The sequence below is a fragment of the Delphinapterus leucas genome, chromosome 3 (genome assembly GCF_059928025.1).
Source record: "Delphinapterus leucas isolate spDelLeu-1000000601 "Yukka" chromosome 3, BTC_Dleu_Yukka2, whole genome shotgun sequence".
Classification (NCBI taxonomy): domain Eukaryota; kingdom Metazoa; phylum Chordata; class Mammalia; order Artiodactyla; family Monodontidae; genus Delphinapterus; species Delphinapterus leucas.
The window spans coordinates 119926344-119942153 of NC_143131.1; the positions used below are offsets into that span (position 1 = coordinate 119926344).

Sequence of the window (15810 nt, forward strand, 5' to 3'; positions counted from 1 at the left end):
AGTAGAAGTGACGGAGTCATGGGAATGAACAACACAGAGAAAGGATTCACAAGTGAAGCAAAAGTGCAGATAGAATTCTGCCCCTGAAGATGTCCACTGCGTTTAGAGGGAAGATGTCCACCTCTAAATAATGTGAGGAAAGTAAATTAATAACATAGCTAGAACATTGTTGAGAGAGGTCTTTAATTAATTGTGTTGAAAAATTAAGGTAATAGAATTATGAGCAAAAGCCTTGTCTACAACTAAAGCCTTTGGGAATGGCTGCCCATTCCATTTGAGTTAAGTGATAAAGCAGTAGAAACCAGACTGAAGAGTATTAAGGGGAAAAGTTGACAGGAGGGACTATTCATTTCCTGTGGGTGGTAAACTTTATTCACTGGCTTCTTTTTATATACAGAATTGAATAGCTGGTCTTTGCCCTGGTGCTCTTGTTTAATTTGGTAGGCCTGTTGTTATCAAATGGTGAATGATGCTGATTTAGTAGAAAATCAGCGTCTGTTTCAACCTTTGTGTCATTTAGATAAGTCAGTCTTAAACTGTACTACTAGTTGTACTAGTTGCACAAAAATATCAACATTAATAAGTTAAAAGCAAAGGAAAAAGATAAGCTGTTATTCTGTCACCTTTAACAAGTCCAGCTTTTCTACTTGGAGGATTCCCGTCTGTTCTTTGTCTTTCATGCATGTGTAATTTTTACCTAGTTACAACCTAAATATGCTTTTTTCTGAACTCCATAATGAGTATTTTAACTGAGTTGTAGCCATCCTAATTATAAGTTTTAATAACTAAATATTATATCTTAAGTGGCTCCACACATAATTATTCCCTTGGACATTTAATTCGTTTGCCATTTTTATATGTAACTTTACTTTGGATTAATTCCTTATGATTAAAATCCCAGGAATAGCATTATTGAGTAGTCAAAGGTTATGGCCAATTTTAATGGTTTTTAATCAGCATTACAAGTTGTATAAAAGTTAATTTTCCATTTCACTTTCTAGAGAAATTAATGGACTTACGAAATGAGTACCTGCAAGCAGATGAGGCCAATAAAAGATTTTTGGAACAGAGGTATGGTAAGAGGGTGATTCAGAAGGCACTGGAAGAGATGGAAAGTAAGGAGTGGCTAGAAAAGAACTCAAAGAGCTGCCCATGTTGTGGGACTCCCATTGAGGTAAAGGTTTGGGGACAGACATGGCGGCAAACCTAATTGCAAGCATGTTACGATTTCCTCAAGAAGCCTTTTAATTTTGTGCCTAATTAAGAAAACACATTTTGGTATTTATTAAACTTTCTTAACTTGGAAGATGTAAATTTACTACTAAATATTGTTATTGACCTAAAATGTATGTAGGCTTCCCATTTCAAAGTGCTTTCATACGGTGACAGTTGTTCTCACATTATATCCACCTCAAAATTGAGTGGGTTATAAAGAGGCCATACTCGAGCTACAGTCAACTCTTAACTCATCTACGTGACTAAAAAAGAATCAAGCCTGACTTCTCCTCCGAACTATATACCCTGGAATTTAATAGCTGTTTTACAAGTGCCTGCTTATGAAATGGAGACATCTGAGTCAAGATAGATAGATACATCTACTGCTTCTTGACAAAATCTTAATATGTTTCAAAATTGAAATATGTCTTTGCATTTGATTCTGTTGTTCCAGTCCATCATATCTGAGCTGACCCTTGTGGTGATGCCCCAGTTACTCCATTAAGGAAACTGGCCTTCTATTTAACCACTTCTGACATGCCTCAGCTCTTATAGAATGGGGGACTTGGTACCAAATGTTTACTTAGATTTATGTAAAAAGTTTAAATCCCACATATTAAATCCAAACATTTTAATATTAATCTAACTGTATGTTTCACTTATACATGTTTGGTTTGTATTTACTGTTTATCAGAAGAGGTTTTGCTAAGTATCTAATTGTAGGAACACCTGCTAAGTGTTTTCTGTATTTTACTTGTAATGCAAGCGAGTTAGGCATTCATAGTTATCATTGTGTGTTACCTGTATATCTCCACCCTGCATTAGAAAAGGGAGAAGACAAGGAGAATGTTGTACCAAATCATTTTGTCATGTGCATTTCTCTTTTGCTTTTGTAGCCTTGATATTTTTCTCTGTCTTTCCCACCAGAAATTAGATGGATGTAACAAGATGACATGTACCGGCTGTATGCAGTATTTCTGCTGGATTTGCATGGGTTCTCTCTCCAGAGCAAACCCTTATAAACATTTCACTGATCCTGTTTCCCCATGTTTTAACCGGTACGTACACACAGACTCCTAGTCTCAGCAGTTTTGGGTACTTGGTTTGCGGACCATAAGCCCAGAAAGTTTTACTTCAGTACTTTGCTTATTTAGAGAATTCTCATATATTTTCCCCCATGTATGAATTTTCTTGAAAATGAGTTTTATGATGAAAATATACTATCTGGGGATTTTCTTTTATTTATTATCCTCCTCAACTTTTTTAGTGAAAATTTTCAAACATACAGAAAAGATAGGACTATGATTAATAGGAAGGATACCTTCCACCAAAATGAACAATTGGTAATATTTTGCCATATTTGTTTTCTAAATTTATTGCTGAACTACTTGACCCTAAGTTGGAAATATGATGCTTCATGTCTATATGCTTTTTTTTCTTTAATTAATTAATTTATTTATCTTTGGCTGCGTTGGGTCTTCATTTATGCGCGCAGGCTTTCTGTAGTTGCAGTGAGCGGGGACTACTCTTGGTTGCGGTGCGCGGGCTTCTCATTGCGGTGGCTTCTCTTGTTGCGGAGTATAGGCTCTAGGCACATATGCTTCAGTAGTTGTGGCGCGTGGGCTCAGTAGTTGTGGCTCATGGGCTCTAGAGCTCAGGCCCAGTAGATGTGGCACACAGACTTAGTTGCTCCGCGGCATGTGGGATCTTCCTGGACCAAGGCTCAAACCCGTGTCCCCTGCATCGGCAGGTGGATTCTTAACCACTGTGCCACCAGGGAAGTCCCTCTATATGCTTTCACATGTCTTTCCTACGATAAGAAAAGTCTTCTATATAACGACAGTACTGCAAAAAATTTAACAACAATGGCATACTATCATATAATAAAATATTTAAGACTTATCAACTATCCCTAAAAATATCTCTTGAAGCTGTTTTATTATACCAGGATCTAATCAAGTTCAATCACTTTATTTGGTTCTGTCTCTTTAGTTTCTTAATGGAGAAAAGTTTTGCCCACCTTCTTTTTGTTTGTTTGTTTGTGTTGCGGGGAGCATTGACTTTTTGAGGAGTCCAGGCTGTTGTCCTGTATAACTTCTTACCTTCTGGAGTTTTGTTTCTCCATGGTACCTTTTTTTTTGTTTGTTTTTTGTTTTTTGTTTTTTTTTCGGTACGCGGGCCTCTCGCTGTTGTGGCCTCTCCCATTGCGGAGCACAGGCTCCGGATGTGCAGGCTTAGTGGCCATGGCTCATGGGCCCAGCCGCTCCGCGTCATGTGGGATCCTCCCGGACTGGGGCACGAACCTGTGTCCCCTGCATCGGCAGGCGGACTCTCAACCACTGTGCCACCAGGGAAGCCCTCTCCATGGTACCTTTGAGTTTGTTTCTCTATCCTCTCTATTGCCTGTGAAGTGGAAGTTAGCTCTAGACTGGAGTTTGACTAGATTTAGAGTAACATTTTTGACAAGAATACTTAATAAGGGGTGATGTACTTCATGTCGTACCACATCAGATCCATAAAGTCAGGCTGTCTCACTGTTAGTATGATGCTCAGTTCTATCATTTGTTCCACTGTAAAGGTAAGGTTTCTCTTTTTGTTATTAGTAAGTGATCTGTGGGGTGATTCCTTGGCACAATGTGAATATCTTGCTCTCCACCAGCTCCAATTTCAGCATCAGCTGATAATCTTTGTTAATAGACATTTGTGGAATACCTACAATCAATCATTGGTGTTATGAAACTATAAGATAAGTCGAAGAAACAGTCTCTTCCCATGAACCATTGGAAATATAGTGTTGAAAATTGCATAAATTTTAAGTAACATAAGGGGAGGAAAAGAAATTGGCAACTGAAAAATACTCTATAGATGGAGAGTGCAAGGACAGTGAAGATGGAGAGGATGGAGTGATTAGCGTGTAATAAAGTTATAGTGTTTTGAATGAGTTCAGCTTCTAGACTACCTGAATTTTCCAGTCTTGGCTTATTCCACATATTGTACACATTTAGTATCAGTTTTGTGATACCCATCTCCCATTACTGTTTATGCTTGGTCCTAGAGAGTTGTCTGGATCCTTAAGAGGCCTGTTCCTATAAACTTTAAGGGACCCATATTTCAGCCCTCGCCAGTGGAATGATTAAAGGAGAGGAAAAGATATACAAAGATGTTATCAGAAGAGTACAGAAAGTATATTTGAGAAAAGGAAAGAAATTATATTCAGTTTCTATCAGGTGTATTAAAATGTACCTTATTTTATGCTTCCAGGTTGTTCCATGCTGTGGATGCTAATGGAGTTATTTGGGAAGATGAGTTTGAAGACTAGTTAACTTCTGCTGCTCAAGATATGGAAGTGGAATGGTTTGCCCTAATCTTTTGTCAAGTATACAGAGTAACTTCGCAGGATATTTAGGGTACCATTGATTCCCTCTTCCTATGTAGAAGATATGGAAGAACAAGTTTGATATTTTCATGTGGTACTACTGATTAAGGCACATTCAGACATTTTTCATTGCAACATGATTGAGGAAATATTAAGCCAAAGGTTCCAAAAGTGAAAACTAGAAAATATTAGTATTACAATGTGCCGAAAGCTTTTAGTAGTTAAAAATTAAATATTTATTTTCTTCTCCAAGCTTTAGGTAAGGAGAGAGGGGTCAAGAGTAAAGCTTTTAGTCCTTTTTATCTCTGAGAAACATCCCTCTAAGACATTCTGTGGGAGCTCCCTCAGTAGTACTGCTTACAACTGGGGTGGGTAGAAGCCTTATTAAAATTGTACCGAGAGCCTGATGTTAATTTACTCCATGTTACATTCTTTCCAACCTGAATTTCTGCTAAATTTTCTTTGGAGGAAGCCCTTTACTCTATAACTGATTGGATGGCCCAGTGTCATTTTGATCTGATTTTCAGAATAGAAATTTATAGATAATTTTAAAAATATTTTTTGATACCACAAACACTGTGGGTCACCTGATATATTTATTAGTGGTCTGTAGTCCACTGGTTTTGAGCCAAGTCTAGAATTTATTGATACTGGCTCAGAAGAATTTCAGCCCTATTCAACTTTCCAGTTTCTTCTAGGCAGTAGAGCCTAGATTCAGAACGACTTGTCTTCTGTTCTGCATTCTTTCTGTTGACTCTTGCCCTGCTTTTCATTGGTAAGAACAATTTTAATATTAGCTCCAGCAGCTCATATTTCTGTTTCCTCTGCTGGGATAGGAGAAAGCCTAATATGTTCCCAAGACGAACAAGCTGAACTCTTTTTTTTTTTTTTTGCGGTACACGGGCCTCTCACTGTTGTGGCCTCTCCCATTGCGGAGCACAGGCTCCGGAAGCGCAGGCTCAGCAGCCATGGCTCACAGGCCCAGCCGCTCCGCGGCATGTGGGATCTTCCCAGACCGGGGCACGAACCCGTGTCCTCTGCATCGGCAGGTGGACTCTCAACCACTGCGCTACCAGGGAAGCCCGCAAGCTGAACTTTAATTATCTGCGTTTTGAACACTGTACCACCATAGTTCCAGTCCTAACTTTCTGAATTCTTTTTAAAGGGCTTCTCTAATGAGCTATGGAAATTTGTCTTCCTATCTTTTTTTTTTTTTTTTTTTTTGGCAACAGCGCTGTTTCAGGGGATAATTTTGGCTTGATACCTAGATCCTTGTTTCTGGGTTTTGCTGGCTTTTTGAAAAATTGTCTTTCCTTGTGGTTTGGTGAGTGGCTTGGTAGCAAAATAAGATTTTTGGAAAAAAAGGACAGAGGAATTCTTCTGCAGCTGTGAACATGTTCTTTTTTCATACCTTGTCATTGAAAATTGGTGAATCACTTTTAACCATTTTAAGTGTGTGTATCCAAAGAGCACGGACTGTTTCTGGATTGTCAATGAGGATGCTTAATCTTAAAAATAAAAATTATTTAAAAATTGTCTTATAATTAAAGCAGAGTTGCTGCTCTGTGCTCTGTCACCAAGGCAACTGGTCACATTTAAAAACTATATGGTATATAACACATATTCTTAAAATGAGCAGAAGAAAGTCATAGTGCAGCACCTCCGCTTGTGACTGAACTTAGATTTTAGAACCCATATTTTGTTTGAACTACATGGACTTCGATTCAGCACATTTAATATAAGAACGAAAGTTAACTTAAAGAATAAGTTGAAGATAAGAAATGGAAATTAAAACAACTAATTATACAATACATACTTGAGAAGAGTGCTTCTTCTCAGTGACTGGATAGGAGTTCAATTCATCTTTCACTACTAGCCACTCAGAAGCTCTTTATTAGTTCATGGGCTAGTTGATGTTGCTAGAGATTATTTTATTTTAGGCTGTTGTACATTATGTTGATGATGTATTGGAAGTAGGAAAGAAGCCTTAGTTTCGTGAAACAAATGGCGTGGTTTTTCTCCATGATTTTAAGAAACACGTGGGCTTCGCTGGTGGCACAGTGGTTAAGAATCCGCCTGCCAATGCAGGGGATATGGGTTTGAGCCTTGGTCCGGGAAGATCCCACATGCCACGGAGCAACTAAGCCCATAAGCCACAACTACTGAGCCTGCAGCCTAGAGCCCGCGAGCCACAACTACTGAGCCCACTCACCACAACTACTGAAGCCCGCGCACCTAGAGCCCATGCTCTGCAACAAGAGAAGCCACTGCAATGAGAAGCCCGCGCACTGCAACGAAGAGTAGCCCCCGCTCGCCGCAACTAGAGAAAGATTGCACGCAGCATCGAAGACCCAACGCAGCCAAAAATAAATAAATAAAATAAATAAATAAATAACACAACAGGTCGTTAGTCTTAAAGATTTGTTTGTTCAACTGAGTGTTTCTTCCTTAGGTACAAAATCTTCACCCCTTAATTTTCACAAAGACAGTAGGGCTTATTTTTGAGGCATGAGTTAAGAGCTAATTTTAAGATGGTATAGTTTTGGGTAGAGTACTTCTGTCTCTGAGTAAAATGGAAGATTGAGGTAACCCCTTATATGACCTGTGAAATAAATAGGTTTGTGGAATGTTGGTATTATCAAGAAAGTATATGAGAGAACAAAGAGTTTTGTGTATCTAGCTTCATTTCATGAAGGCCTTTTTTTCCTCCCAGCATTTAAAATTATTGTTTTATTTTAAAATTAACTTATTTTTGCCAATCTGATAGGGCAAAATGGCACACAATTAAATTTTTTGCACACATTAATCACTAATGAGTATAATTTTTGGAAATTTGAAATTTCATTCTATGAATTGCTGTTAATTTCCTTTGAATTTTTAAAAAGTTATTTATTTATTTATTTTTGGCTGCGTTGGGTCTTCGTTGCTGCGCGTGGGCTTTCTCTAGTTGTGGCGAGCGGGGGCTACTCTTCGTTGCGGTGTGTGGGCTTCTCATTGCAGTGACTTCTCTTGTTGCGGAGCACAGGCTCTAGGCGCGCGGGCTTCGGTAGTTGTGGCACGTAGGCTCAGTAGTTGTGACTTGCGGGCTCTAGAGTACAGGCTTAGTAGTTGTGGCGCACGGGCTTAGCTGTTATGCGGCATGTGAGATCTTCCTGCACCAGGGCTCAAACCCGTGTCCCCTGCATTGGCAGTTGGATTCTTAACCACTGCGCCACCAGGGAAGTCCCTGAGATTCTTTTTTGATTGAGGTCTTTTTGTAGCTTTGAATCAGGTTTTTTTGAGAACACTGGCTGTCTCTGGAGTTTAGGCTGTGTGCCTGTTGTGGTCATTTTTCTGCTCAGCTTCATGAGGAAATCATTAAACACTGGACAAGTTGATCATACTTGTGGGTCATCTGGACTCACGGAGGCTCTGCACTGGTGTGAGAGGATTAGCCTGCCACCTCAGCTAAATACTGAATCCAACGAGTGAGCATCTAGTGGCTACATCCCTTCCTGTTGAGGAGATGGGTAAGGGAGAAAACACTTGGCAGCCGTACTCCCAGACCTATAGCATTGTCAGCAAAGTCATTTTTTAGTAGTAGAGGGTTCTCGTTTACATTAGAATTTCATTAATATACTTACTAGTTTTTTGTTCAGAGAAAAAAAATTGGAGTTAATCAAATATGATAATCATAAAGCCATTCATGTGGTTGCCTGCTTTAGAAGGGAATTTTAAAATTTTGACTGGAATTTTGGAGAGCCCACCAAGTATTAATTGTAATATAAGCACCACCAGCAGGTGGCAACAGTTCCCATGTTATAAATGCAGTAACTGGTTATGACAGGCGTGTACTTTGTTATAGAAGCAGGTTTATTTCTGGGATTTTAATTTTCCTCATTGTGTTTCATTATAGTCTGTTACACACCTTGGTAGGTAGAATAGCATCAAATGAGACAAGCAAGGCAGGAATAGCAGTATTACCAAAAACTGTAAGGCCACTTAAAACTATTTGAACCGTAGTTGACATCCAATTGTGATGTGACATTAAAGTGTCACTCCTGATAGTAGCACTTGCCTGCAACCACTGAAGTAAAGAAATTAAGTTATAGCTGAAGCTGCTAAGTAAGACAAGGAATTGTAACACTGTGGTGCCCTCTCATACTGGTAAGAGTAGCCAAATAGTCTGTTCCATGAACTTTGGCTCATTAAAAAAAAATCGGCCCGCAGGCCAGGTTGAGAGTTTGTGGTCAGAAAGCTGTTTATGGTAATATCAACTTTCAGCACCCATAGTCTATTCTTTGCACAATTATTCAGGTAGCCCAAAGATTTACCACTCCAAGTAGTCCCTCATTTCTCAGAGCCAGGGGTTGCTTTGGAGAATATTGTGCACATTGAAAATGTAGTGAGATTCTGATGCCACAGTTGGTAAGTAGAAAGTCAGCACAGTTGTTTCTTTTCCTTGGCTCTTTTTAATTTTTTTCATTGAATCAACAAACTAAACTAATATTAATATAACCTAAATGCATATAAATTTAAAAGGTGATTGTGTATCTTATTTTCGATCCCGTTCCACTTCTTGTAACCTATTGTGTTTCCTAGTATTCATTTACTCATTTAACGAATATTTATTGAACACCTCACAGTGGGCCTTACTATTTTTCTAGGTGCTGAGAATGTAACAGTGATTAAAGCAGGTATAAATCTCCCTGCCCTTGTAGAACTTAAATTCTGGTGGAAGGAGACAGACGCTAAGCAAATCATATGGTTTATCAGAAAATAAGCACCACAGAGAGAAGTTGGGAGAAGGAATAAGGTGTTAGGGGAAGCAGAGTGATGTTGGAATCTTAAAGAGTGGAGAGGAGTTCATCAACATAGCACTTGAACAAAGGCTTGGCAGTGTGGGAGTGAACCTTGTGGACACCTGTGAGAAGAGAGTCGAGGCAGAGGGAACAGCAGGGGCAAAGGCCCTTGGGGTAGGAGCATGTTAGAGGGCTCCAGGCACAGTGTGGTAGCCAGTAAGGACTTAAGCAGGCTGAGGAAGGGAGAATTTTAAGAGGTGGGATGGGAGTGGGTGGTGCTACAGACTGCATAGGGCCTTGGGTGAACTTTGGCTTCTACTCTGCGATGGGAGCCGTTGGAGGACTTTTGAGCAAAGTGTGATAGGGTCTGACTTAACGTTTCAGGGGAGCAGGGTGAGCAGGGACAGAAACAGACCAATTAGGAGACTACTGCAGTGACTCAGGTGAGAAGTACAGATGGCTTGGACAAGTGTACCAGCACTTGGAGTCTTGACAAATGTTCAGATTCTGTACTTCCTTGAAGGTAAAACTAATAGGATTTGCTGATAGATTGGATATACAATGTGAGAAGGTGAGGCATCAGAGTTGATTTCTAGGTCTTTTTGAATAGTTGAGATGGAGAAACTTATAGGTAGCAGAGGTTTGCCAGTGAAGATCAGGACTTGAGTTGTGGACAGATGAGTTTGAGATGTCTGATAGTCATTTCAGTGGAGATGTTCGGTAGGCAGTTGGATATTCTAGTCCAGGGTTCAAGGGAGAGATTCGGGCTGGAGATATAAATATGGGAGTCAATGTATAGATTGTGTTTAAAGCCATGAGACTGGATGAAATTACCAAGAGAGTGAGTTTTAAGAGAGAAGAGGTCCAAAGACTGAGCCCTGGGACACTGCAAATGCTAAGAATTCAGGGTGATGAGGAGGAACCAGCAAAGGAGACTGAGAGTGGCCAGTAAGGTAAGAAAACCAGCACAGTGTGATGTCCTGGAAGCCATGTCAAATTTGAAGGAAGGAGGGGTCAGCTTTGTCAGGTACTCAAGTGGATCAAATAATAGGAGCTCTGAGCACTGACTTGGCAATCAGTGTAGAGGTCATTGGTGCCCTTGACGAGTGCTGTTTCACTGGGGGGGAGGTGAAAATCTGGCGTGTGTTTGAGAAAGAATGGGGTATCTTCACAATAAAAAAAAGCTGAACAAACTGAAAATCAGCTTTTCTTCGATCCATCAGAGAACTGAGGTCACAGGGCAAACTTCCACAAAAACTAGAAAGACAGGAAAATGCAGAAAATACAGATCAGCTCACCCAAAGTCGAAGTTGCTTGAGGCAATAATTAGGATTTAAATGAATTGCTAGGGCGCTGAGTGTGGATTCATTTGAGAGTTTAAAACTCTGGGGAGCAATTTGTAACAAGCATCAAATTATTACAACTTAAAACAGGAACAAGACAACTCCTGGGAGTTTTCCTTAGGGGGCCCCCCACGCTTCTGTGGGTTTTACCTCCAGGAGCTGGATCATGTTCCCACTGTGAAGATGGCAGAGGAATCCCCTCTTGTTGGGGGAACGGGTGGCCCCGGGGGATGGGGGTGGGGTGGGAGGAGTAACCATTTGGAAATACACCCAGAGCTTTGCTTCCATGGCAGAAGCCTGCCCTCAAGGAAAATTACTTTGCTGGAGTCTTCTGTGATCTAGGGGAAGGGCATTTGGATGGTGTGAGCCCCCTCTAGCCTTCCTTGCTCACGTAAGTGGGGAGGAAAAAAAGGCTAAGGAACTTCTGTAGGTCTCAGCCCAGAGATTCTAGCCCAGTAAAATAAAGCAGATTTAACCATAAGATTATAGAATGCTTCTCCCTAATACTATATCATCTATAGGGCCCCAGTCTTATAACAGTGGATTACAGCTCTTGAAAGAGTTGCAAGACACAGCCTCTATTTTAAGGAGTTTCTAGGGAAACCCAAAGACAACAGGGGAGACAAAAACAAAAGACACTGAAGAAAACTGAAGCATCTGACACCTACAGGAGACATTAAAACACAGCCTAGCTGCTAGCCAGATAAACATAAAACCTCACATCAGGGGCTTCCCTGGTGGCACAGTGGTTGAGAGTCCGCCTGCCGATGCAGGGGACGCGGGTTCGTGCGCCGGTCTGGGAAGGTCCCACATGCCGTGGAGCGGCTGGGCCCGTGAGCCATGGCCGCTGAGCCTGCGCGTCCGGAGCCTGTGCTCCGCAATGGGAGAGGCTGCAACAGTGAGAGGCCCGGGTACCACAAAAAAAAAAAAACAAAAAAAAAAACCTCACATCAATGGCCCATTTATCTCAGTTTCTATTACCCAGTACCTCGTGTCCAACTTTCAATAAAAAATTACAAGGATGCTAAGAGGCGGAAAAAAATAACCTGAGGAGATAAAGCAAGCATCAGAACCAAACTCAGACATGGCAGAGATTTTCGAGTTATCATAATGGGAATTTAAAATAACCCAGATTAATATGATAAGGTCTCAGAAAAAGTGGACAACATGCAAGAACAGATGAGTAAGCAAAAGAAACTCTAAGAATTGAAAGAAATGCTAGAAATAAAAACATTGTAACAGAAATGAATGCTTTTGATGGGCTCATCAGTAGACTGAACACAGCTGAGAAAAGAATCTTGCACTTGAAGATATGTCAATATCTTGAAATGTCCCAAACTGAAATTTAAAGAGAAAAAGGAATGAAAGAAAAATAGGTACAGAATATCTAAGAACTGTGAGAATTGCAAAAGGTGTGTAACGTGCATAATGGGAATACCAGAATAAAGAGAGAACTGGGGGAGAGAGATTGGAGCCGGAGTATAGGTAATTCCAGAAATTTTGCTTATTGAAAAGGGTATCAGAGAATGAAGCTATTATAGGAGGGGACAAACAGGGTAAAGAGTTTTATTTTTAAAGCTTCCTTTGTATTCTGATAGGGGTGATCCAGGAAAGAAGGAGTTTGATGCTGTAGGTGCGAGAGGAGAGTCTTGCTTGGAGCAATGCCCTCAAGGAGGCAAGGGAAGATGGGATCTAGTGCACAGAGGGTGACAAGAAAAGGGCAAACGATGAGGGCAGGGCTGGCAGGCGGGTGTATGTGATGGTGGGAACTTGTGGAAGTTCTTTCCGATTGCTTCTATTTTCAAGGTCATCAGCTCAGAGAAGAACTGGAGGAAAAGGGATTAGAGTCTTGAGACATTATGAATTAGGTCTCTCTAAGTAGACCGAATGGACTAGGGGAAAATAGTGGGTGTTAAGGGCACCCTTGAGATCCAAATTACTATGTTGTTTTATTTACCCATTGTTTCATAACCCAGGATTCTATCACAATATGTCTTACTGGAAACTTATGCATGCTTCACTAGCATCTCATCACAGTAGGGATTTTAGTTCCCAGGAAGGAGGCATCAGAAACTATCCCAGAGAGGGATAGAGAATCAGGATTGCTACTTTATATTGGAGGGTCAGGGAAGATCTCTCTGATAAATGACATTTGAGCAAAGAGCTGAGGAAGTAAGGGAGTAAGCCATAGATAGGGGCGGGTAGATAGTGGGCTAGACTCTTGTATCCATCTGTTCTTTATAAACAGACATATTTAATAGGAGAGGTGACACCCATTTATGTCAACATGCTGCTTGTTTTTATTAAATGTAATGAAAATTTAAGCACATTCTATCCACCCTTCCTGAAATACAACTCCATGTATACTTAATGTTACCATTTCCTTTTTGAGTGTCACACTTGGGGTTTTACAGATAGATTCAATTTGTTCCACTTAGCTGTATTTATTTATTTTTTTAAAATTTTGTTGAAGTATAGTTGATTTATTTACAATGTTGTGTTAGTTTCAGGTGTGTAGCGAAGTGATTCAGTTTTATCAATACATATACATATATTCGTTCTTCTTCAGATGCTTTTCCCATATAGGTTATTATAGAATATTGAGTAGAGTTCCCTGTGCTATGTAGTAGGTCCTTGTTAGTTATCTATTTTATATATAGTACTGTGTGTATGTTAATCCCAAGCTCCTAATTTCTCCCTCCCCCCAACATTTCTCCTTTGATAATAATGTTTGGTTTTGAAATCTGTGAGTCTGTTTCTGTTTTGTAAATAAGTTCATTTATATCATTTTTAAAAATTAGATTCCACATATAAGTGATATCTTGATATTTGTCTTTCTCTGTCTGACTTACTTCACTTGGTATGATAATCTCTAGGTCCACCCATGTTGCTGCAAAATGGCATTATTTTGTTGTTCTTTTATGGCTGAGTAATATTCCACTGTATATATGTAACCCATCTTCTTTATCTATTCCTGTCGATGGACATTTAGGTTGCTTCCATGTCTTGGCCATTGTCAATAGTGCTGCAATGAACACTGGGGAGCATGTATCTTTTCGAATTATGGTTTTCTCCAGATATTATGCCCAGGAGTGGGACTGCTGGATCATATGGTAGTTCTATTTTTAGTTTAAGGAAACTCCATACTGTTCTTTATAGTGGTTGTACCAATTGACGTTCCCACCAACAGTGTAGGAGGGTTCTCTTTTCTCCACACCATCTCCAGCATTTATTGTTTGTACTTTTTTTTTAAAATTAGTTTTACTTATTTTTGGCTGCGTTGGGCCTTTGTTGCTGTGCGTGGGCTTTCTCTAGTTGCAGTGAGCAGGGGCTACTCTTCGTGTGGTGTGCAGGCTTCTCATTGCGGTGGCTTCTCTTGTTGTGGAGCACGGGCTCTAGGGTCGCGGGCTTCAGTAATTGTGGCTTGTGGGCTCAGTAGTTGTGGCTCACAGGCTCTAGAGCTCAGGCTCAGTAGTTGTGGTGCACGGGCTTAGTTGCTCCACGGCATGTGGGATCTTCCCAGACCAGAGCTCGAACCCGTGCCCCCTGCATTGGCAGGCAGATTCTTAACCACTGCGCCACCAGGGAAGTCCTGTTTGTAGACTTTTTGATGATGACCATTCTGACTGGTGTGAGGTGATATTGTAGTTTTGATTTGCATTTCTCTGATAATCAGTGGTGGTGAGCATCTTTACATGTGCTTTTTGGCCATCTGTATGTCTTCTTTCATTTAGCTGTATTTAATATTTCTTTATTGATCAAACTGTCACAACCTGGCCAATAGGAGTCTCATTAAACAGGCTGCTTTGTCCTCTCAGTACTGCCTCGGACATTTTTGAAAGCATCCTTGTTTTCTGGGAACAGGATATTCCAGGCCCACTGTGATCCCTGCCCCCAAAACATATAATTTCTCCTCTCCAAGAAGCCCTGAGTGGTATCAGAGGCCCAGTCTGGCCCAGGAGTATACATCCCACTTGATCTGCATAAGAGCTGGTTGTAGCAGGACGACACGGCTGTTGGGCCACCAGGGAAACTGGCCTGGGAAAGACAGATTTTTTTTTTAAATCATTATTATTATTTAAATTTTTATTGGCGTATAGGTGATTTAATGTTGTTACTTTCTGCTGTACAGTGAAGTGAATCAGTTATATACATATATCCACTCTTTTTAAGATTCTTTTCCCATGACAGATCTTTTTAAGGTCCTGAGTTCATACAGACATCTCCAGCTTAGCTGTCATCACTAAATCCTTTCTCATTTCGTTCTAATATGATTTTTTTCCTATTAACATATGTACTTAAAATGTAATCCCTTCTTTACCGGATAAACAAAATGTGGTATATCCATACAATGGAATATTCTTCAGCAATAAGAAGGAATGGATGCTTGCTACGTGTCATATGGGTAAGCCTCAAAAACATTATGCTTAGTGAAAGAAGCCAAGGAAGATCCAAAAGATGTCTGCTGTATGATTCCATTTATATATGAAATGTCCAGCAAAGGTAAATCTATAGGGACAAAGTAGATGAGTGGTCACCTGGGCTGGGGTAGGAGTAGGGAGCTTTGGGGATGATAGAGAGGGACTGTGGTGAGGAATTGTACAACTCCATAAACTTAATAAAAATCATTGAATGTATATTTAAAACAGGTGAATTCTATGGGAATGTAAATTATCTTAATACAGTTCTTAAAAAAGTTAACCCTTCTTTCAACTTCTACTTATACCTCAGTTGGTTACGTTGACCCAAGATGTTCCATTATATTGACTTTTTTAACTAAAAAAAAAACCTTAAACCTGTCTTCCATACCTTGCAGTTGATACATCCCTCCTGGTCACAAATCTGCCTTATTCTAGTTAACAGTCATATCTTCATTTGGACGCCAAGTAGAGCCAGAATCGGATACTTTATTGCTCATCTGTTCATTCCTACCATTTTTTCACACAGGCACTTCATTTTTATGAAATATTTTGATTATTTTCCCCTCGGGTGATTGAAGAAGATCAACAGTTGCTATGATTGTGACGTCCTGCCGAGCTGCTGTGAGGAGTGAGTATGAAGCTTTGCTCGCTAGCTATTCTCAAAATATATAAAT

At 40.1% G+C, this 15810-nt stretch overlaps 1 protein-coding gene across 8 annotated transcripts in view; it reads left to right on the plus strand.

Annotated features, from left to right (window-relative positions):
* RNF14 (ring finger protein 14) overlaps window positions 1-15810 on the plus strand; it is a 40732-nt gene that overhangs the window by 13592 nt on the left and 11330 nt on the right. For 7 of the 8 annotated variants that reach the window (XM_022589969.3, XM_022589973.3, XM_089909419.1 and 4 more), the window contains 3 exons: window positions 1002-1174; window positions 2143-2273; window positions 4477-15764. In XM_022589969.3, the coding sequence (XP_022445677.1) occupies window positions 1002-1174; window positions 2143-2273; window positions 4477-4534 (362 nt within the window). In that variant the 3' untranslated portion in view covers window positions 4535-15764. The remainder of the gene's footprint in view (window positions 1-1001; window positions 1175-2142; window positions 2274-4476; window positions 15765-15810) is intronic. The other variant, XM_089909421.1, reaches the window with a different exon arrangement.